Genomic DNA, 22,083 nt, shown 5'->3' on the forward strand with positions numbered 1-22,083 from the left:
GACAGCATAAAAAACAATTATTGAATGCAACAATGAAATCAAGTTCCATAATACATTAGTTTCCACGTATTTTCATACTTGAATTGTAATCGTGATGACACGTACTGCTGGCCTGCATGCCCTTGCTGACACTCTGAACACAGTCCAGGTTTGGCAACTTATCATTGGAGAGGAGAGCCAGGGCAATGGCCGTGTAGAAGCTGCGTGCCACGCCACTGCCCTCGCCTGGCTCGTCTTTGAAGGTGACCTTCACCCTGTGTACAGCCATGGGTGTGGTTGTGCAACGCCTGCCAAAGTGCGTGTTTAGCTGACGCATGGTCTGCTGTATAAGCTGGTCTCGATCCCGGTCCACCTCTAGGGCCAAGTCACGGGACTGCAGGTTCCTCAGCTTCTCCATCTCCCTACGGAACTTGGATTCCTTTACTTCAAAGCCACCGAGCTCTGTGAGGATCTGAGATCACGAAACAATAAAGACATTATAATCATTAAAGTTCAACTATGAAATCTTTTTAAATAAGTCCTTCCAATGTTAAGGAGCACAATTGTGTGGTCCTCTTGGCAATTCTTAGCACTCCCTGCTGACAAGCTCACACAAGCTGCAAATTAGCAGACTACCAGTGTAAAAAAATAGTCTAATCCAAAGGTAAACAAGAGACAGCATTGAACTCAAAAAGGGTGAAAGACAGCAATAAGCCCTAGATTAGACATTTGTTTGTGTTGATATTGTTTGCCCCTATGAATAAAGCCTAATTCAGTATTTATGAAGGTCGAAAAACATAATGGTAGAAAAGGAGGGGTCACAAACTATTTTTACTTAAATAATAAAAAAAAAATACATACAGATCCAGGTTCAGCTCCCACATCTTCCATGAAGACGCGACCAAAGAGCTCCAATGACAGACGCCAGCGGCCTAGTAGCATGTCATGTGAGATCATCATCCCCATGAAACTACAGTGAGGTCTGGACAGATAAAGGACAGACAATATTCTGTCAAAATTGTTTTAAAACATGAAAATGTTACAAAATGATATATGTTTATTGAAAACAAGGGTTTAGGTTATCTTGAAAGCTTTGCAACAATCGATATTTACTTTATTGGCTAATACTGAATATACAAGTCGATGTCTTTCTGCAATGTGTTATAAGTAGTTTAATATGGTAATTCACAAATTACCTTTAGTATCAATTTGCCATTTAATTCGATATCTTTTTCTTAAAAAACAGGCGCAGAAACAACTTTTGGTTGGGTCATCCTCAGTCTACAACAAAGAATGGGTGCTGACCTGAACGATGGGAGAGGTGGTCCGTCGCTCTCAGTGAGGCCAATCTCAGCGAGTAGGCTGCTCTTAAGCTGGGCAGCGAGATCATGTGGTGAGGGACCGGGTTTTGAAGCCTCCATCTCCTGCTCAGCCAGTGACTGGGTCTCTGTGCTCCGTTGGCCTGTTTCCATACTCATCACATTTTTCAGGTTGGCTGAGTATGACATCTTAGTGGGCAGGATCTGTTTAAGTGGGGTTGAGAGTAGCTCTTTAATAATGCGAACACTTGTGTTTTGAGTTGATTGAGAAAGAATGAAAATAGGGCACATAACGCAGGCTATGTTCCAGTACCCACACTTAACTGACTATGTAAACAAAAAGACTATCCAACATTTCTTTTATAGTTGTTATCTATTATTTCCAGCATCTCCCAAAAGCTGTGGAAATAATGAATCTTTAAAAGTAACGTAAACATTTCAATTGGGTTTGGTGTATGAATATTAGAGCACAGCTGCCAGAGTATTTGTCCAATGAAGAGGGATGGTATACCTGAGAGGGGGAGGGTAGAGCGCAGCCCATGTTTACCTCCAGGCAGTTCCTGTCCATGCTTGCCTCAGCCAGGCCTTTGGTTGCAATGTAAGAGGAGGAATACAAGCCCTGAGAGGGACGACCAAATAGATCCTCCTTCCTGGCATTAGGCTGTAAAAGAAGAGGTGAAGTTGAAAGTTAAGAAAGGTTGGTGATAATATAGCATCTTCCTTTCAGTTAGGTCAGTGCATCTACTGACTGTGCACTGTGTCTTATTTTAATGTGGTGCCCGTCAATTAAGGTACTTAACTTAAACCAAATTTCCATGACCGTACATTGTGAAATCTCTGTGTATACGCGATAAAGTGACAAAATGTAGTATTTAAAATAACAATTAGAATTCAAAGGCATACAGTATACCTTAAATTACACAAACCCAAGTATGCCTGCTTATATTTTGAGCGTACTTCTTTAAAAGCATATGAATTATTTTAAACTCAGCGTAAATTAAAAAACATGAAAATATGAACATAAATAATTTTCATGACCTTTCAAAAACTTTTGGGATTAATTTTTTTCCATGACTTTTCCAAGCCGGGAAAAACAAATTTTAAAATTCCATGACTTTTCCAGGTTTTTCATGACCGTAGGAAACCACCTTATAGCACCACAAGTAAAAAAGTGCTCTACACAGCCTGATATATTGATCCTGCCAACTGACTTCCAGAAACTGGGAACCATTTCAAAACATCATGGGAAAGAACTTGAAAGTGCATAGAGTAGGACTGCACGATATATCAGAAATTAGCTGTCATCACGATAACATTTGCGATAGATTCATTGCAAAAACTTTGATAAATGGTTTTCCATGCGCCACACATTCACGCTATACATGTCAATATATTAGGCAAATCAGATGGAGCCCTGCTGTTAGGGATGGGCATAATTACATCAACGATCGATTAATTGATCAATAAGAATTGTGTCGATGACATTATTTTTTCATTGATAAACGAAGGCATGTTCTGTTGCGTTCACTGCGAAGCTCTGCGTCTCCATGAGCACCCAAGGAGTCCACTGTTCTTCTTCAAGTAGGAGGTCTGAATATCCGAGTTGCCCTGAATGCACTACAGCAAGGATGTTAACAGCTGGAGGAAGCAGCCCGAAGCTAGCTCTGCTGTTCGGCATCATGTCCGCACACGGACCCTCAGTCCAGGGGAAGGGAACCCGGACAGACCCGGGTCTGGGTGAGGGGTTACGGGAGTGAGGACGTGACAAAAACCAGACTGAGAGGTCGAGAACCGTCAAATTGCGCTAGCTCTCAGCGGCTAGCTGCACTCTCAGCGGGGCTTTAGAGTACAGCAGCGCATATTTTCAAGTGTAACCATTGAACGGATCCCGTTTAACTGCCACAAGAGATGTTAATCTTGTATTAAAGACCTCAATGAGGAAACATGCTGTGTTTTTTCTATTTTCACTGCATTTTAATATAACCTATAAATATTGAATTTTAATATGAATGATTAATCATTTATTTTCCCGAAGATAGATTAAGACCATTTAATCGTATGCACATTCCTATCTGCTGTAGATTATAAATTAAAGACACTCAGATCATTGACGGGTTTTCTGTCAATGAATCATTGTCAGTAGAAGAAAAGAGAGAAAAGAGGGAATTCGAAAACAGACCGTCAAATCTGGTTGTTCTGAGTCAGATTCATCACATTAACAATTGATTATATAAAAGAATTGTGTAGCTTATTAATGATTCTCTCTCAAAACACAAAGTCTGTTGTTTCTGGGTAGAAACAACAGGGTAGAAAAAAAATACTTTATGAACTTAGTAAATGTATTGAGCTGGAGGAGATGGTGTCGCGTTTGGTTAAGTTGGCACAGCGCAAATGATTGAGTCACAAGAGAAGAACAATAAACTACTGACAGAGTCCTGCCTTGGAACAGAATATTTGATGAAGATCTTTCATTATTCCATTATAATTGACTTTTAAATGACTTTTAAACCCAAATGTCTGAGTAAATTGCTGCGAACATTCTTCGGATTTTCTTCCGTCAGCCCCCTGATGAAAATTCTGGATTATTTCCAAGTGTGCTCATTTCAGAGTACAGCACAAGACCCTCTCCGGAAAATTCATTGCAAGGGACTGGTGTTGATGTTTCTAACACGCAACTGACGCAAAACTAAACAAAAAGAGTACAAATATCTCAGGATGAAAATGTGGATGAGGAAGATGTCAAGAAAGCTTTTGGTGACACGGGCCAACTCCCAGTGACGGTGTTCTGTAAACAGAAACATGTGACACAGCACAGATAAGTTATATCCGGCCTATGGTAATCCTCGCTTGAACGATATTTCTGTATTGTTCGAAAACATCTGATACAAGAATCTCCTGCTGCATTCATATATGAAAGGCAAACTCCGGAAAAAAGTCAACACTTTCCAGAGTCTGGCATTTTTTCCCGTTATTATCAAAACATCCTGTTAAACGTAAAATAAGGTGTTGGCCCAGTACCAAATTGAAACAGAACATTGAACAGACCTGCAGGAGGTGGGGCTGATCTGCCAGTGGAATGGCCTCAGCTAGGGGAACATCGAAGGGGTTGGGTGGGATGCAGCCCAGAAACGTCATAGAGTCAGAGCGACGGAAGAAGGGGTGGTTCTGACCCGTTTCAGCAGGAACTGGGTCCTCATCCTTATCCTGCAGAGTTGAACCTGAGGTGAAGAAGAAACAAAGCAACTATAACCCCCAAAAAAAGCAACATTATGTTGAGTTGGAAAGACAGGCAATCATTATTAATATTGGTCACTATTCTAAAGGTTAGGAAGTTGTTTTGCTTGTGTCTAACAAACCTGTTACATTTTTATATGCATCTGACCATCTTCTATAATCTGTTATTTTTAAATATCATACATTGCATATTATTATCAGGCTTACTTTGATTAGTGTCCTCATCATTTTCGTGTTCAGAATCTTCATTGTCCAAACCCAGCTCCAAGATCTCTCGATTTCTACAAAGTATGGATAACAGTTACTGTTTAAGATTAAGAGATTAAGATTAAGATATGTTTATTTATACCAAACACATGCACAGACATGCACAACACACTCATGCAATGGTAGGTAAATTTAACCTCTGCATTTAACCCATCTGGTGCAGGACACACAGAGCAGTGAGCGACCATGTACGGCGCTCGGGGAGCAGATGTTGGGGGAGTAAGGTGCCTTGCTCAGGGGCACTAGACAGGGTAGGGAGACTCTTGGTTTTTTGCACAGATCAATCCAGGTTCGTCTTTTGTTGTCTCTCCGTGGAGTTGAACCAGAGACGAACCACAGACCTTCTCTGCCAATAGTCCAAGTTTCTGCCACTAGACCACCGGCTCTCAATCAATCAAATTGTATTTGTATAGCCCATATTCCACATCAGGTGAAGATAGATTAAAATTATATATATTTTCAGTAGTGACAATTATTATTCACAAACAATAATTATTGCAAGCATGCCAGTTGATGAAGTGCAATGATTACAAAGCAGGAAAAAAATAGGTTAGATTCTGTCTATGGAATTAAATAATTTAGTAGCACAGTTAAAATCATAATTGTTAAGAAATGGCAGTTAATGTTGATTGACAATGATTATAGAATATTGTCTCTTTGTGGTTCAAATCGATCTTTTAGAAAAGTCTGAGTTTTTGAGAGCTAAGAAAACCATTTGCCCTCATTTACCTCTTTCTATCGATCTGTGGGGTGTCCAGTGTGGTCTGCTGGTTCATGGCCTTAATCCAGTAGATTAGAGCCTGGAAGACGTAGGCCACATGCTTCAGTGAGCACACATCCAGTACAGGAAGTACGTCAGAATGCTCATCGTTGTGGGAGCGCATCAGTGATAATGCGTAGTTCAGGAAATCGCCACGTGCCGACATCATGCCTTGGCGAGCGGTCAACAGAGTGGCTGCTCTCCTTAAAAACAAATGCATAAAAAAAAATTTCTTAACACTGTATACTTAAACTTGTGCCAATGAACCAAAAAAAAAATTATATGATAGTTAATTTCTTCTACCTGCGTCCTTCCAGGGTGCGAAGGCTGGCTTCTTCTCGAGCAGTCATGCGTTCCCGGCGAGCTGAGTGCTGAGAGGCATGGAGTGGGTGACTGGGGTGACCAGGGTCTCCAGCTGATGATAGGGCTGAGCCATATCGCAACTGAGCTTCAGTGGAATCCATGATGGACACCATCCAGTTCCAGGTGGGAATCAGCTTTTCTTCAACATAGTTCTGTTTCAACAAACATTACCTCTATTAAATCATTCAAAGTATATACCCCAATCAGCCACTACTTATAAAAGTTTGTTGTTCGTGATAAATAATAATATGCATATTTTACACCAGTAATTTGGTGTCTAGGTGAAGTGCAGTCTACCTTGATGACACTCCATCTTACCTGCAGGTTGACTGCATCCTGGTAGGTGAGCTTTACAGCAGCAGGATATTGTGAGTAGACTAGATGGTTGTACTTGGGAATTAGACTCATGAGGTCAGAGATCTGCCTGATAACAATGCTGTAGGCCCGGGCCAAGCTGCTGGCAGATGTCAGATAACTGCTGGAGTTGCTGGCCTCTAGCGCCGCCGCCGCGGCACTGGAGCTAATCGCACTGGAGCGACGCAGGTTGGTAGGATCAATATATATCAGGCCCGTGGAGCTTGCTGTGGAAAATGACACAAACGAAAGTTCTGACACTAATCTGGGAAACCAAGCATTCGAAAATAAAAGAGCAGAATAAGACAAAGCTTTACTGACCAGCTGGTGTTGAGGAGCTGGAGGGGGCACTGCCGGAGGCCCTCTGGCTGGGGGTGTTTCTTACAGCCCACTGCATGGAGCGAGGAGCCTGGGCTGCACTATTGGCATGTGATGCGCTAGTTGTTCTTTCCAGTGGTTCGTCCAAAAGAAAAGTTTCCTGGTCAACATCGTCGCTCTGACTGCTGCTGCTGTCAGAGTCGCTGGAGTCATTGGACTGGGAGTCATCCTCTGAAAAGAAGGCAGGGACACTGCTGGCACCTTCAGAGAGGAGGGGGAGGTGAATAAAGGGTGAGGACAAGTTAAGGGGGACATGTTTAAAGTCATGAGAATGTATCTGACCTTTTGCTCTGTCTTTTATAATCAGAGGCAGGAGTGCGGGTTAGTGAAATCACACCACGACAAGGCCAAACATTAACAGGATAGTGAAAACACTTAACACTGCTCTCTGTTGATCAACTCATTCTACATAATTTATGTTTTCTGATGATTATTGGAAATTTCATTCAAAATAGAGGACAGTGATATTTAAATTGAATTACAGAATACTCTAAAAGAAAATATAAGAGCCCACCCATTTCAGATGATCAAGGAGAAAAAAAACACCACACCATTTGGAAAGTGGTCAAATTAGTTTGTTATTTGGATGAAAGAACATGACCAAACTTGTGATGAGGGACATTATTAGTTAAAAGTGAAACAAACAGATGGCACAATAATAGTGAGATGTGAGAAGGGGACGGACTGAAGGAACTCGCAGCAGGAAACGGTGTATGCAACTCTGCAAATTCACTCTTTGCCCTGACATCTGTATATGCATTGAAGTAAAGAGGATCTCATACCAAAAATAGGAAATGCCAAGGACACCCTACTGCCTGCAAATGAAATACATTGGGTATTCAGCCAGGGACCATTTTGTCTGCTTTATTATTAGCTCTCCAAACATAAACCCTATAATCCAAAGTGATTTCTGTTAAGCACTAGTGATTGTGAGAACTAACTTAGGCTGCAACTAAAGGAGAAAAAACACTACAGCGTGGCATGACAGAAATCTTATTAGTAAGATCTTAAAAAAAAATGTTAAAAAGGAGGTCGATAAAAAAGGTGACCGCATTTCCACAAGAGACTAACTTGAAACCAGTGGCTGTTAACCAACCTGCTTCAGAGCCAGCAGTGGCTGCTGTGACAACACTCCTGCGGCCGCTAGCATTATCCTGATTGCTGTGGTTGCTTTCGCTGTCGCTCTCTGTTTCAGCTGCTGCCAGCAGATCAAGCTCCATGTCACTTCCTAAAGGCAGACACAGACAAAAAGATGAATCAGTTATTGTTGGCTGGGTTCAAATAATTATTCAAAATAAATTATATTTTTTATAGTCATTAATAAACTAAACTTCAGTGTTACCCTTTCCTTTCACTCAGAAAAAGAAGGAGGTGTCTCACCATCCTCGTCATGTTCATCATGCTGTCCTTCTGCCTCTGCATTTTCCTCTCCCTGTTCCTCTTGGTCGTCATGATGGTCTTCCTCCCCTGCTACCCCCTCTACAACCTCAACCTGAGAGACAAACAACAAGATCATAAGAGAAAACCTTAAGCAAAGCAGGACAAACCAGACCAGATACAAAAATATGGTTTGAGGCATAAACTAAATGAAACAAACCTATTCAACAATATGTCAGTGTAATTATGCAATGTAAAACAACAGTTTGAGTTCCATTAAACACTCATTAAAAACCTGGTCACCAACTTAAACTGAATCCCTAGCATACAAAGGTCACTATGGCCCGAATTATTATATAATGAAGCTCCCACCTCTTCTACATCTGCTGATACAATGTCATCCTGCTCTTCGTCTCTCCCTCTGACAGGCTGAGATTGGCTGCTGCGTCGAGGTTGGGGGTTCCTGATGATATAAGACGCAGCTGTCTGGCTGGAACTTGAAAAAATGAAAAACATGGCCAGAAGTCATTATATCGAGTGAATAAGGATTAAGCATTTTCATTAGTTGTACTTTCTTCTCTCTAAAAATATTTCTACTCAACGACTCAAACAAGTAATTTCTTTATTTCAGCACATCAATATAAGCACATTTTGATGCCCTGTAACTTGCCAAAATGTCTACCATAGAGCCAACCAACCTGTTGGAGTGGTCAGGTGAGGGTCTTGGAGGGAGAGGTTCAACAGAGAAGAGCTCCTCGCTGCCCTGAACAGCATCGATGCTGGTGCTGGCCAAAGTGAAAGGAGCGGTAGGCCGTGCAATACCCATTCGTACTGGAACAATCAGCGACTCGGCTACGTTACACAGCTCCTCCACAGCGTAGGGTAAGAGCGCCTGAAAAACTCGGCGACATTTCCCAATAGGCTGGGGGATGAAGTTGCTATGTAGTGGAAATAGAGAGAAGACCAAGTCTCTTACAATTCAAAAGATGTCAAAATGTGTAGGCTCCATTGAATTTATAGGGTCAAAGAGCCTTAACTAAAACTCGTGAATTTAAAATCTTACTTTTTCTTCTTGGAGGAAGCCATTTCCACACTGAGGATAACAAACACCCGGGCTACAGAGCGAAGGAACCTCCTGGTGACACTGACTGCCTCGTCTCTTCTGCCAGGAGTGTACTTGTTCTGCAGCTCCTTCACCAGTGTGCCCAGTAAGGTGTCAATGAACTAATATGAGAGAAGAATAACAACCATTGATAACCAAAATACTGTGTAAAGAGGCACATGAACATAACGCATATTTACTGGTAATATTCAGTTGGACTCATTAGTCAAGGACTAACTGGACTTACAGTGATGTCAGGAGCACATTTGACAATGAGGCAGTGGGTGAAACAGTCAAGGCGAATAGTGCCACTCTGCTGGTTCAAGTAGACTTGCTCTTCAGGCAGAAGGTGAGCAATTCTGCTGCTGGCACTAAGTCTATAAAAGAAAAAAAACTGTCAAAATATGATCTGAAATTATGGGGAACTAAACTCTGTGTACGTAACATGAAGTTATATCTACATCACTCACATTTGTTACGTCAATATGAACTACAATGAGATTATCGACTGGTTTATTACTAATAAAGCAGCAAAAAAGATGCCCACGAGGACATCTGTGTAAAAAGTCTAATAACTGGGACACTGTTTCTGGAAAGATACATTCCTGTTGAGTTTCAGTGGATCATTTTTCATTTCTTTGAGCAGCATAAAAGAATCAGTCTGACAAGCTCCTAATACAACCACATCTTAATGCTGGGGGTGCTGTTTGCTGTAATACTCACGGGTCTTTATTCTCCTGAGAACCAAACATGATCATAGACTTGAGGGCATTCCAGTCCTGCAGAACCCTCTCCAGGGCCAGCTGAGCAAAGCGGGGAGGTTCTAGATCATGATCTGGCATATCAGAGTCTAAAAGAGAGGAAAAGAGGAGAAGCATGTTTTCATTCCCTGTTTGCTCTCTGGAGATAATATAATAAAAAAATAGTCAAGGCTATAAGAAGATAGAAAATAAGATGCGAAAAATGTATGTTTAAAAATGTATACATAATTTGTCAGTACTAATGGTTATAGTTGATAAAGAGGCTTGTGAACCTACCCTCTGCATTAGCAGCCTTGCGATTCCTGTCTTCTCTGATGCGTGGTGGTCTATACTGACAGTGCTCAACACTCTGCCTGGCAACAGTCTGCACCAAGAAGAGCAATATATGCTCTCCCCTGTAGATGGAAACAAAAATTATTTTCCTATTCCTATTATAAAATGCTCACAATGCACGAATAGAAAGAAGAGCGTTTTTACCTGCTGTTCGGTGTTGTGACCAGGTTAGTGGCTGTGAGTAGCCTGTACAGCAGGTCGAGACGAGCAGCTTTCTGACCAGCGATCAGTGTTTTACACTTACATTTCTCCCAACAGTCGCAGTATGCTGTGGGAGAGGTCCTCTTCAGCCTTGGAAATAACAATTTATGATTAGAAAGGTGACCTAATTTAAATCCAGGTAATGAAAAGTGAAGGTAGGTAAGACTGAAAGTCTTACAGAGACTAAATAAGGTAACACTCAAAACTAGGACTTACTTGCAGTCATGTCCTTTGTGACAGACCCTAGCACACTCAGTACAGCAGCAGAGGGACTCGAGCAAACCACAGGTTCGACACTCAAAGATATCCTAAAAACAAAGGCAGTGTGTCAACTCTCATGTGATCAATAAACATTGAAAAGATTCACAAATAACATTACCTTCAAAATGAGTGAGGCTTAATGTGTGTAATACATGTGTGCTCTCTACTTTGATTTGACTCTTTCCATCTTCTGATTTTACGTCAAAATGTCTGTTATGCAACTGCCCCTCTTAACATTTGAAATTAAAATCCCATCCTTAATTGACACCTGTGGTACACACTGGTGCTCGAACAAAGTGTTTTTTCTCTAAACTTCAGTTTAATCCTTTAGAGCTGACCTGGTTAATGTGCTCAGCTCCAGTCCAAGTGAAACTGCAGGTGTCATTGCAGCAAAGAACATACAGTGGTGAGTCATCTGGATTGGTCCCAGAAGGGCAAATCATTTCCATGAACACAGAGTCTGCATCCTCCTTCTCTGTAATGCCTGGGTCACCAACTGCGCTCAAGGCAAAGAACAGAGGCAAAAGATAGAAACACAGGAATGCCAGTTATAACGTAATAGTTAGCTGTTGTAAGCATAGAAGCAAAAATAGGTCTGAATTTATATAAATTACAATTAACATCAACCTTTCCTGCTGTTACCTAACCAGTTTAGGTTATATCAGTTTCAACATAAATATGCTGCATCTGAGTTATTCACAGAGGTGGCTGGGCAGATTGGCCACCAAACTTAGTTTCTCACTTTTCTCTGTTCAGGATAACATCACAACACATGCAGAGTTCTTGCTCATAATAATATGTACATAGAGATGGCATTTAACTACAAGTCTGTAACCATGGCAGTCTCCATTTAACCCATTAAGACCTAAGGAGTCAAATCGGCTGAATCACTATAAGTTAAGCGTTGTTTGAAACCCACCATCTGAAACCTTAAGGGTTTTCTGAAAAGCTGACAGAATAGCCAACATATGAAAAAAAGTTGAATTTCTCGGTCTCAAAAGAATACAGAGACATAAAATAAAAACATTATTCCCGTTTACATAAACTTCATGAGAACTTTGTTTTTTAAACCAACAAAGCCACCCTAATTCCTCCTCCTCAAACACATCATATACCGACTGAATCTGAAACTTCTTCATTGTGCTTTAGTCAATGACACACTGTTGTAATCTGTTTCAATATCACTTCTGTTGCTTAGATCAGCAATCATCTGAAACACATCTTCAAAATGATGACCCATTCTTAAAGGGTTGAATGGCAACCCTCTTTACAGCAGTGCGCTGAAAGCTACACTATTAACTTACCCTTTGCCGTTTTCTGAGCAGCTTCCAAAACAGTGATGGCTGCCGGGTAGGCTCTCCCACTGACAGCCAACATGAATGGAGTCATTCCTCTTGCATCCCTGTCAAACAACATCAACAAAAATTTGCATGAGCAATTTGGAAGGATATATATGGAAATAACATGGATAACTGATAATTCAGGTCAATCCAATTTGCAATAAAATGCAGTATTGATGAATGTACTTATACATTAAATAAGACTCGTACTTTGCAGAAAGCAGCTCCCGTAGGTGTGGCCTCAGAACAACACTGTCACACATCAGCTTTAGGATAAGGTGGGCGTTGGCCTTCCTGTCTTTAGATTCAACCACAGATGGTTCAGTGGACGGTCCTGTTTATATAGAAAACACAATTCATTAGACACCAAGCCTGTTTCAACAATGGCCGAGGTGCTAAAGACAACTGGTGAGGCAGCCATTTATCAACAATACGACAACATACAATACCCAATTTTTATCTGCATCATCAGTATATGTTTAACAGAATCACATTAGTTTAGTGAGCTGATTTTGGAGTATGATCTGAGATGTAACCACGTGCTACCTACAACTGAAATTCCTGTTACAAGCAGTAAAAATAGCCTCTCTTCATCCCTCATCAGCTCAGTGAAGATGTCGTTACCTGGTATGGTGGAGGTGCTGGGTCCCTGACTTGTCCCAGTGGAGGCAGTGGTGAGTGAACCCACAGCTGGTGCTAGAATGAAGTCAATATCACCATCTGTTCACAAAATAATAATAAAAGAGTGATTTGAAAATTAGAGATCCCTCTGACCAAGAGACAAATTACAGCAAAAACATTCACCAATTGGTTGTTGCAGGTAGAAAAGAGCCAGTGGGAAGATGAAATCAGAAACTTTCAACCAGCTCTGTAGCTGCAGTTTGCCTCAACCTAGTAGGGTTGGGAATTGGCAAAAATGTGATGATTAGATAGTATTGCAATATTTGGACCTCGATTCAATATTATTGCAATACAGCAGTTTTGCAAGTGTTGCGATTCGATTCTGCGATATATGTCCCCAATACTATTCAAATGCATTATAAAAAAAAAAAAGAGGGTAGTGCAAAAGCGTTGTCCTTGAACATTCAGGACACAGGACCTTTGTAATTATTTTCTGAATAGGAGACCTCTCACATGAACGCTGATCTCCCAGCACATAACTTAAAATGAATTAAATATAATACAGTAACATGAAGCAGACATGAGAGTAACATAAACCTGAGAATAATCATATAAATAAGAGTAACCTAGAGCTTGAATCAAATTTAGAAAAATAAACAAAAATGTGAACTGCTAGAGTCCAGTCCAGTTGGCTGCAAGGTCATGAACCGAAATGTTAAATTAATTTGGGAATATTGGCATTTTTGTTCAGAAAAAGGAGTTGGTCAACATGCTCAGATGTTAAAATGCGCCTCTGGGCCGTTACTATATCACCCTAGAACACCCTTTCAGCAGACACTCATGCCTAGAATACTCAGGTATCTTTTAAACTCTCCTCGTCATGCTTTGCCAGCCAGTGGCTGTCACATATATAATTAAATATTGCAAAATTGTAAATAAAGTATTACAAAAGATAAAAAAATAATAATATTGCAATACCTTGTGCTACTGTAATCGATATAATTGCGTGCGCAAAATATCACGATACTAAATAGAAGCGATTATTTCCCTCACTGCTACAACCTAATGCTGCTTGATTATGGCAAAAATAATTTTAACAATCACGATTATTTTTGCTCAATTTTGTTATCAAGATTATTCAACACAATTACTCATTGACTTTTAAAACCTCACATTATAGAACTTACATGAAAATTTAATTATTTAGGCAGGCAGTGTAGACACTCAAATCTGTTAACATGGCTGAGTGAGCAGGGAAGAACTTTTCTCCCATCTGCAGGAGGGAGTGAGTGTGATGATCACAATTAAATAGTTATTAATCGATGGTGTTGGATCATTAATCTAGATTGTTCCTGTCACTTAAAGCCTGATGTCCTGGTTGTGCACATCACATGCCGTCTTGTGTCGGCTCAAATGTTGTAATGTTTTTCAAGTCATTGAAATAAACTCAAGAGCGAATCAAACAAACACAGAGTACTGTCGTTTCCTAATAATTTCTGATTAGTGTTTATTGTTAACATGTAAAATGGGCGCAGGTAAGCGGGGGATTGAGTAGGAAGGACACGGTAATGTGTCACGGTACAAGGATGTGTGTCTGTCCTTCTACTGAAGCAATACTTTTGCAATACCCAACCCTATTTGTATCACAACAAAGCTGCATATTGCCTGCACTCACAGTTCCCCCTTATTTGCCAGCAAACTTCTTGTACTTATACAAAGCTGACTGAAAATTGGCACGATCACCCATTAAAGCTTTTAATGGGTTGAAAGGGCTGCAATGATTCGCTAACCAAAACCACAGTCAAGTTGTCCACAGTTCACGAAATGTGAAGACGGAACCGTGACAAGTCTTCCAGCCCGTGTCCGGTACATATTGTATTAAGGAACACTGTTATTGAAGCGACATGGACGCTTCTCTTTCTGTTTACTTTCCTGAGTTGTTGGTTTAGGAAGATCCTCAGTAAAACCCAGAATGGATTGTTGCTGCATTTCTTTTTCGTTGTTAGAACTGGATTGCACTTAACTGTGTTGGTCTAGTGCGGGAGACTGAAACAAAGTTTGTACATATACACACAGGTTGAACCCTGGACATTGAGATTGTGTGAGACAAGCACACGCACCTCTCTCCTATTCTTCAGTTATTTTTGTTTACGTAGTTTTATGTGAAGTCAAGTCCAACATGTTCTTTAGACTAAAACCCACAAATGCTTATTACTCCCCCCCCAAAAAAAACCTGGGTAAAAGACTGAGGTCCGAACTGTGGATTCGGTGTATAGTAGCAGCCCTATGTGCCAGTGTAAGACCCTTATTAAGATGCACTGACCAGGGTCCATGGGTGGGGGGTCAGGGACCCAGCTTGGTGGGGCAATGGGTGGTGACACAGGGTCCTGGTGGTCACTGGATGATGGGCCGGACTCATGGCGGCCAAGACCAGCGGCTCTTAAAGACCGTCGCATCATCTCCCTCAGACGAAGACTGGAAGACACAAAAAGTCAAACAAGGCACTCAAATTAAAATGGGCAATGTTTAACATGAAAATGTGCACTAAATTAGTATTGTAGTTTTATGTGAAAACTATTAAGCAAGATAAAACTAAATCAGTGGAGCTGGTTATTTACCCTCTGCTGCTGGAGGAGCCAGTCCTATTTCCAGAGCTGTTGCTTGAAACCACAGAAATGGCATTGGCAATCGCCTCCACAGCAGACAGGCGCTCTGCAAATGTGTTTCTCTCAGACCTTTCAGCTTCTGAAATGAAACAGCACAGACACTAAGCACTCAGAAGAAGCAGGCGAGCAGCCTCCAAGCTAGAAGTGTGTGCATCTTACATTTAAAACAGATGCATTTGGAAAAGAAAAGTTAATGTAGCCAGCAAATGAATAGTCAATCAATGAAACAATCAAATTGTATTTGTATAGCCCACACTCACAAATCAAAATTAGTCTCATAGGGTTTTACCAATCCAGTTGAGTTTATGACAAAGTACCCTCTTAAATAAGAATTATAAAACTTAACTGTTTGAAATTACTTCCTAAAAAAACTAAAACTTATTTCTGAGCCTCTGAAGCAGAAAGAAACATGGCTTTTAAAATCTATTTAAAGGCTTAGACTGGCGAATAGACAAAGTACATTACCCATAGTCAGTGTTGTGCAAGTTCACACCTCTCATGAACTAGTTCAAAGTTCAGTTCACACAAGTAAATATGAATAGTTCACGTTCATAGTTCACCATTTAAATTCTGAACTAGTTCATAGTTCAGGTCATTTCATTTAAGGTGGCAAGCGAGCCATTTTTGTAAGAGGCCAGAGCTGTTGTGTTGCAGGTATGGCCTGCCCCTTTAAGGAAAGTTTGTAGTGTGTGATGTAGTGCACCTGGGTATTGTGGGAAGAGACGTTAAAAGTGTGTTTATAACGAGAAGTGACGGACCACCTAGAGGTGATGCGAGTGTTGCTCCTGCTGTATATCCGAGAAATAAAGTGGCCGCATTCCAAGTAAAGAAACATCTCCTCCTCCTTATTCACGGAGCGGTCCGGACGGCTGGTTACGGGCCAGACAGCCAGCCAAGATAACCCGTGAGCCGAGGTCCAGACTACGGCTCGGACCCGAGACACTGGCCAGAGAAGAAAACACTTGGAATATGTTGCTTGTTTGGTGTGCATGTGTGTGCGCGATGAATCATGGGTAACGTAGTGCGAAGTCGAGTTACTTGGTCCAGGTTAGGCTACATCGTGGACATTTCAAGGGCACTGGGCAACGGCAAGCATTCGATTTAGACAGCGTCTCTCCTCAGGAGAAGGAAAACATTCCGTAACGTTTTAGCTAGACCTCAGATTATATTGTAACAGACTGGTAGTTAGGTTTATGTTCTGTTTGACTGCTCTGTGTTTGTTATGACTTATGTTCAGCTAACTACACCATGTCAATAAGTATTGGGATTTCCAGAGGGTCAGTGAACCAATCGGGGTGGGGTAAGTGACAGTTCTAGACCAATGGCTGGAGAGTTACCTGGCATTATTTGTAATTGAGGTGCGTTCAGTTCATCGTTCTCATAAAAGTGAACGTGTTCAATGAACGCGTTCGTTCATGCACAACACTGCCCATAGTGCATTTTGCATCTCTGACATGAATTTCAGTTAATCACGAAACATTTCATTCTTCATGTCTTAAAAATAAGTCTAAATGTTAATATAGAGCAGCTTACCTTCCTCCTCTTTGGTCTCCTTATTACTAACAGGGAAGCAGACAGAGACAGCAGCATGAAGAATGTTGCGGTTTCCATCACAGCGGTGACCCAGAAGTGCGCAGAGAGCCTGGTTGCCCTGATCCAACAGGAACGCCTGCTCAAGGTTCACCAGGTACTGTCGACATGCCTCATAGTCACAACGCAGCACATGCTGCATCAGCGTCTGTTTCTGAAAGGGAGACAAGATGACTGGGTGTTTATTATGATCACTCATTAGCTGTCTGTGATATTTCACTTATGACAGAGCATTGTATTTAGGTATTTATATATGGTAATCTATCAGTATCAATAAAACTGGTGGGCAGACTTTGTATAAATTGTGGAGCTGAGGATAAACATTCCATTTAGAGGCCAGAAAATATCCCTACACAAAAACGTTATTTGTGCTTTTCATGAAATAATTTTTACCTCGACAGCCATAATAATAATAGCAGCTTTCTTTTTAATGGTTGAGTTCGAGGGGAGATTGGCCAGAGAGTGCACCCCCATTCCCAGGCTGTTTATAGGTGGCAAGTCAAGCCAATCAGGATCTCGTATTCCACCCATGCAGTCTTTGGCCATAGGGTAGATTGTGCCATTTCCATCTCGGAGTATGATAGGAGACTCCTTGAAAGAAAAGAAAAAAACGTCAACCTTTTAAATATGTAGAAATTAAGTTGATCTAAAAATTTCATGCTTATCTGCAACAAAATGTAAAAAATATAGGTCATCTTACCTGTCCTGCAGTAAAGATGGCCACATTACGCTCACTCTGCCCCAAGAAGGCCAGGTTGCTAGTAGGGAAGTTATTCTCCTGTTCAGCTTTGCCTGTGGCTAGGTCAAAGATACAGTACCTTACCCAGTTACCAGTTTTCAGCACTGCGTGAACTCCTGCAGGGTGGAGAGATGTTTAGAGGTTGGGTAATAGTCCATACGTAAACTAAAATCTAGAGAGAATTATAGACACTAAACAAATATTGATACAAAAATAAGTACATGCTAAGATGGAACACATAGCAAAGACCCACCTTTGGAGTCAACATTCACAGCTAGAATCTCCGCCTTTTCTGGGATACAGAGTTTTTTAGGTGTGCGCTGAAAACAGTCAGGAACTTTAGGAGTCCCACCGGTTTTGACCACCTATCAGGAACAGATTAAAGGAGACAATAATGCAATGAATATCGCTGTCAGGAGGACAGATTTTCAGCACTATACAGAAACATACTCCAGAGACTGAACTCCAAGCAGTGAGATAAAGACTATCAATAGTGAATCGACGCCTGTACCTGCAGCTCATCTATTCTGAGGAGTCTACAGTCCTGCAACAGTGATGATGGGTCGGAGTCAGTGGGAGCAGCAGTACTCTGGTTGCTCATGCTGCTTGATGTCCCTGGAAACTTGACAGCAACATATGCACCATCCACTTTCAGCACCTAAGACAGAAAAACAAAGGCATCCACTTGTCAAAACGGACACAGAAATACAAACAGAAGGGATGATTAATCTTATTCCAATGCATTACCATATTTGAGTGCACCCACCTTTCCCACTGGGACATTTTTAACGTCCTCCACAAACACCACCTCTCTGAGAGGCCACTGCTCCTCATTCACCTTTTCCTCCTCTTTGGGTGCCGGAGTAGAACGCCTTCTCTCTGCAAGTAATTTAGCAAATTGGTAATTATAATTATACTCCTGATTAGATTGAAATATCTAAAACTGCCAGCTAGCTGTATGGCTCATATGACCAAGTAAAAAGCCATCCAAATATTCTGTGAGATGGCCTTACTTCCTTCACAGAAAAATGGAGGGAGTAGTTGATAAAAGTCTGTGCACCATCTGTTTCAATGTCAAAGGACTAAAGAGAGCACAGAGTGTAGAAGGAATTGGTTCTGTGCCTTGGAGATAAAGGGAGAGAGCTAGAGGTTAAGAGGGAGAGATAGCAAGAGGGAATATGACATACTGTAGGGCAGTGAGGCACTGCTAGCAATAGAAGAGGTATCACTGCAGGTAGACGCTGGGGAGGGAGGAGGACCCATCTCTGTCTTCACCAGCTCTGGCTTGCTTTCAGTCCTATAGGGACAGACAGTGAGATTTTACTATTGGATTCATGATATCTACAAATACAAGGAAAGTACGTTATTGATGTGGTCTAACATTAGGTTTAGACGTGGGAACATTTCTCGATTCTTAGATGCATCGATGCAGAGTACGAACATAATTGAGTCAAGTTTTTTATTGCTACATTAATGTTTTAGCAATGTCTCAACACTACATAATTTAACCCTGCATAAATTATAACCAGGATCAGGACAAACACACATTAAGGTCACCGCATCAGTCTCCTGTCTGAGTGTCCTTCCTCCATTCTCCCTCTGACCGGCACTCATTTTCACATTAACAATAAACACCAACACTAATCAGAAATTATTAGGACCTGAACCTGTTTGCTGATTCGCTTTAGAGTTTATGAGACACAAATATATTACTAGCACAAGTTCATCTGCGAGCAGACACATGTGCACACAGCCTGCAGACAGGAGAGAACTCCTTCCCACAAATTATCACACAACTCAGAAGAAGCAACACCCTGTTTATCCCAAAACAAAAATATTAATACAGCAGGTTTTTATAAAGATCAGCTCTACATTTGAGTGATTAGAAAAGAAGGGCGGGAACCAAATCTCAAAAAGGTAAATGACATGGAACAATGAAAGACAATTCACATCCAACAGATGAAATCATGACAGATTTTTGAAAGATAAAATTACACTGACTTGATTTCTTGAGTCTTAGTGGTCTTCTCCATATTCTTGAGGCTCTCTGGTGAGCGAAGCTGGAACCTGCAGCTGTCGTTCATGTTCCACACAGACTCCAAAAGGACACCCACTTTCGGGATCCCAGCACTGACAGAAAAGGCCACTGCACCGGCATGGTAGAGGGGGTTATTCCTCAAGCACACCTAAGGAAGGAAGATGTACATTTATTAGTAGCAAGTAATTTGTTTTACACCACCTGCACAACTCACATGAGTCATAAGTCTTAAAATTGTGTCTTACCTGTGTTCCCACGGTGATGTTGGGTATTGAGGAGATGCCAGCACTGGACTTTGTTTTTTTATTCTTGGCTCTAGCCTTTTCGAGCATCTTCTTCCGTTGACTAAAAGGCACAACACCCCTGCAGACAAATGCAAGTGGTTAAGTGGCAGAGCATCACTGAAATCTATACCTTCCCTTGACTTCAATTAAATGATATCTCACATGAAATTGACACAGACTTCGATCTGCTCTGTTTTCAGAGAGATTTATGTCTTTCCTTTTAATGTGGGCCTTGTAATTTTCATGTATGTTCTTCACATATGTGTGTGTTATCTGTCCCTGCTTGTATAATATTTTAATTGTTTTTATTCCATTGCTGCCAGTGTTGGCCAGGCCTCCCTTGCACAATAAATATTGTACCTCAATGGAACCATCCCGGTTAAATGAAGGATAAATGAAATTAAATCAAAGGCTAAATGTCTGGTCTCAAGGAGGATTCACAATGTTCATTACAGGTGTATTTAAGCAAGAAAAGATGGGTTACTAAAGCAGTGTCTGCTTATTGGAACATGTGTATGAACACATTTCCAGGGGATGCTTACAGTTCAGACAATGTATTAAAAATGGTAATAATACGGTTTGTGTTTTGCATAATAGAATTATAATTACAAAAGATGACCACAGGCTCTTCTGCCTATGATTATACAAACAAACCATTTGTTTTAAGTGTGCTCTCTATCACTGAATACTACATAAATTAAATTGTATGACTTTGAATGGAATTATAATTCTGTTTTAAATAGCATTGGTACCTGAACAAAACCATAACATTGTTAAACTGTTACATGTATATTCATCTTCTCACCACCAATAGAGGCTATTCTCCAGCTGTGCACACGTGTATAGTGCACAGCAGTGCAGTGACACCATGCGTTCTCCCTGCAACTCAGGGAAAGCCTGAGCACTGTGCTCCAACTTAGAGGCCACTGTGCTCAGTGTGTCGTCCACCCAGGTGGCAACCTACACCCCCAAATACAAACATGAATTATTGAGCAATTTATTTAAGAAATATTTGTGACTTAACAATAAAAAAACATTTATTTACTCTGACAGCTTAGGCTACACAGATGATCATGTGATCAAAAACTTTTGCTATGAACAAAGCAGAAATAGCCATCTGCCATGGAGCCATCACACTCTACCTTGTTTGTCTCTGTAGCTACAGTGGCTCTGATGCTATTGGCAGACAATAAAGTGATCTTCTCGTTGCCCACACCCAGAAATGATGCACGCGGATGATGAATGGAAGGATTCTGAAGGCAGACATATTAAGAAATATTTTAGACATGCTACAATAAAATAGGTATAACTGCAAGTTGTATTTCAGTAAAATAAAACCATTTAGATAGTTTGTTTAGTTTTACATTCATAAGTTGAATTCATCACCTGTGCATTCCTGTAGGGTTCAGGTTCGCTCCACTTCCACTGATAAAGCTCTCCTTTCGAGCTGACAGCCACCATCTCAGAGAACATGGCTCCAATGCTTACAAACTTCACACCATCCTGAAAAGGAAATATGAGATCTTAATAAATGTGTGATAAATTAATTGAATTCCGATCCCCAATTGAAATGTCATGGCCAAGGTTTTGAATCAGTTTTTTTTTTTTTTTTAAATCAAGATATCCGTTTGTGTGCCTCTTACCTTATCAGGCCACCACTGGAGCTCCTCTCCCAGGGAGACAGGACTCTGGACCGGGATGCTCTTCTTGTCCAGACTGGGCTCGCCCTCACGGCTTGTGGAGCCTCGCTCCGTGTCAAACGAGGCCCCATCCAGCCATCGGCGCTCGCGTAACCTCAATACAGACTCACGCTCACGCAACAGCTCTGAGTCACGCTCTAAGGGAAGAAGGAGAACTGGTATGCAATAAGGTCACACCAGTGGGATAAAAGTAAGCCACTCTCTGGGAAAGACCCGTCAACATAGTTTTAAGAATATATAGAGAGAGAGATAAGAGTCTTTAGAATTACAGTAAGGCAAATCAAAATTGCAAACCTGAAGATTGAATCTAAATTATATTGGTGAGTGAGTCAGTTTGCACGCTCAAATGTTAAAATGAGAAGTAGAAGCGGAAGTGGATAGAGAGAAAGAAAGCATGCGTATAGACTAAAACGGGA

The 22,083-nt window shown here is 41.0% G+C and overlaps 1 protein-coding gene across 7 annotated transcripts in view; it reads right to left on the reverse strand.

Moving 5' to 3' along the window:
- The window catches only part of ubr5 (ubiquitin protein ligase E3 component n-recognin 5), a 41,211-nt gene that overhangs the window by 8,820 nt on the left and 10,308 nt on the right, over window positions 1-22,083 (reverse strand). For 2 of the 7 annotated variants that reach the window (XM_062398452.1, XM_062398451.1), the window contains exons 9-48: window positions 21,611-21,822; window positions 21,354-21,470; window positions 21,110-21,220; window positions 20,773-20,927; window positions 19,929-20,046; window positions 19,647-19,831; window positions 18,833-18,942; window positions 18,412-18,524; window positions 18,157-18,303; window positions 17,899-18,010; window positions 17,607-17,761; window positions 17,300-17,497; window positions 16,850-17,060; window positions 15,269-15,395; window positions 14,974-15,125; window positions 12,654-12,749; window positions 12,240-12,363; window positions 11,994-12,091; window positions 11,028-11,185; window positions 10,645-10,736; window positions 10,372-10,518; window positions 10,171-10,289; window positions 9,857-9,983; window positions 9,381-9,510; window positions 9,095-9,255; window positions 8,730-8,969; window positions 8,404-8,527; window positions 8,035-8,146; window positions 7,751-7,882; window positions 7,437-7,469; window positions 6,598-6,855; window positions 6,241-6,503; window positions 5,863-6,074; window positions 5,529-5,762; window positions 4,740-4,813; window positions 4,344-4,516; window positions 1,810-1,959; window positions 1,285-1,502; window positions 841-961; window positions 106-451 (exon numbers count right to left, since the gene is read on the reverse strand). In XM_062398452.1, the coding sequence (XP_062254436.1) occupies window positions 106-451; window positions 841-961; window positions 1,285-1,502; window positions 1,810-1,959; window positions 4,344-4,516; window positions 4,740-4,813; window positions 5,529-5,762; window positions 5,863-6,074; window positions 6,241-6,503; window positions 6,598-6,855; window positions 7,437-7,469; window positions 7,751-7,882; window positions 8,035-8,146; window positions 8,404-8,527; window positions 8,730-8,969; window positions 9,095-9,255; window positions 9,381-9,510; window positions 9,857-9,983; window positions 10,171-10,289; window positions 10,372-10,518; window positions 10,645-10,736; window positions 11,028-11,185; window positions 11,994-12,091; window positions 12,240-12,363; window positions 12,654-12,749; window positions 14,974-15,125; window positions 15,269-15,395; window positions 16,850-17,060; window positions 17,300-17,497; window positions 17,607-17,761; window positions 17,899-18,010; window positions 18,157-18,303; window positions 18,412-18,524; window positions 18,833-18,942; window positions 19,647-19,831; window positions 19,929-20,046; window positions 20,773-20,927; window positions 21,110-21,220; window positions 21,354-21,470; window positions 21,611-21,822 (6,165 nt within the window). Of the gene's footprint in view, window positions 1-78; window positions 452-840; window positions 962-1,284; window positions 1,503-1,809; window positions 1,960-4,343; window positions 4,517-4,739; window positions 4,814-5,528; window positions 5,763-5,862; window positions 6,075-6,240; window positions 6,504-6,597; window positions 6,856-7,436; window positions 7,470-7,750; window positions 7,883-8,034; window positions 8,147-8,403; window positions 8,528-8,729; window positions 8,970-9,094; window positions 9,256-9,380; window positions 9,511-9,856; window positions 9,984-10,170; window positions 10,290-10,371; window positions 10,519-10,644; window positions 10,737-11,027; window positions 11,186-11,993; window positions 12,092-12,239; window positions 12,364-12,653; window positions 12,750-14,973; window positions 15,126-15,268; window positions 15,396-16,849; window positions 17,061-17,299; window positions 17,498-17,606; window positions 17,762-17,898; window positions 18,011-18,156; window positions 18,304-18,411; window positions 18,525-18,832; window positions 18,943-19,646; window positions 19,832-19,928; window positions 20,047-20,772; window positions 20,928-21,109; window positions 21,221-21,353; window positions 21,471-21,610; window positions 21,823-22,083 lie in introns of all 7 variants that reach the window. The other 5 variants (XM_062398449.1, XM_062398448.1, XM_062398450.1 and 2 more) reach the window with 4 other exon arrangements.

This window comes from Platichthys flesus, chromosome 11 (assembly GCF_949316205.1).
Source record: "Platichthys flesus chromosome 11, fPlaFle2.1, whole genome shotgun sequence".
Classification (NCBI taxonomy): Eukaryota; Metazoa; Chordata; class Actinopteri; order Pleuronectiformes; family Pleuronectidae; genus Platichthys; species Platichthys flesus.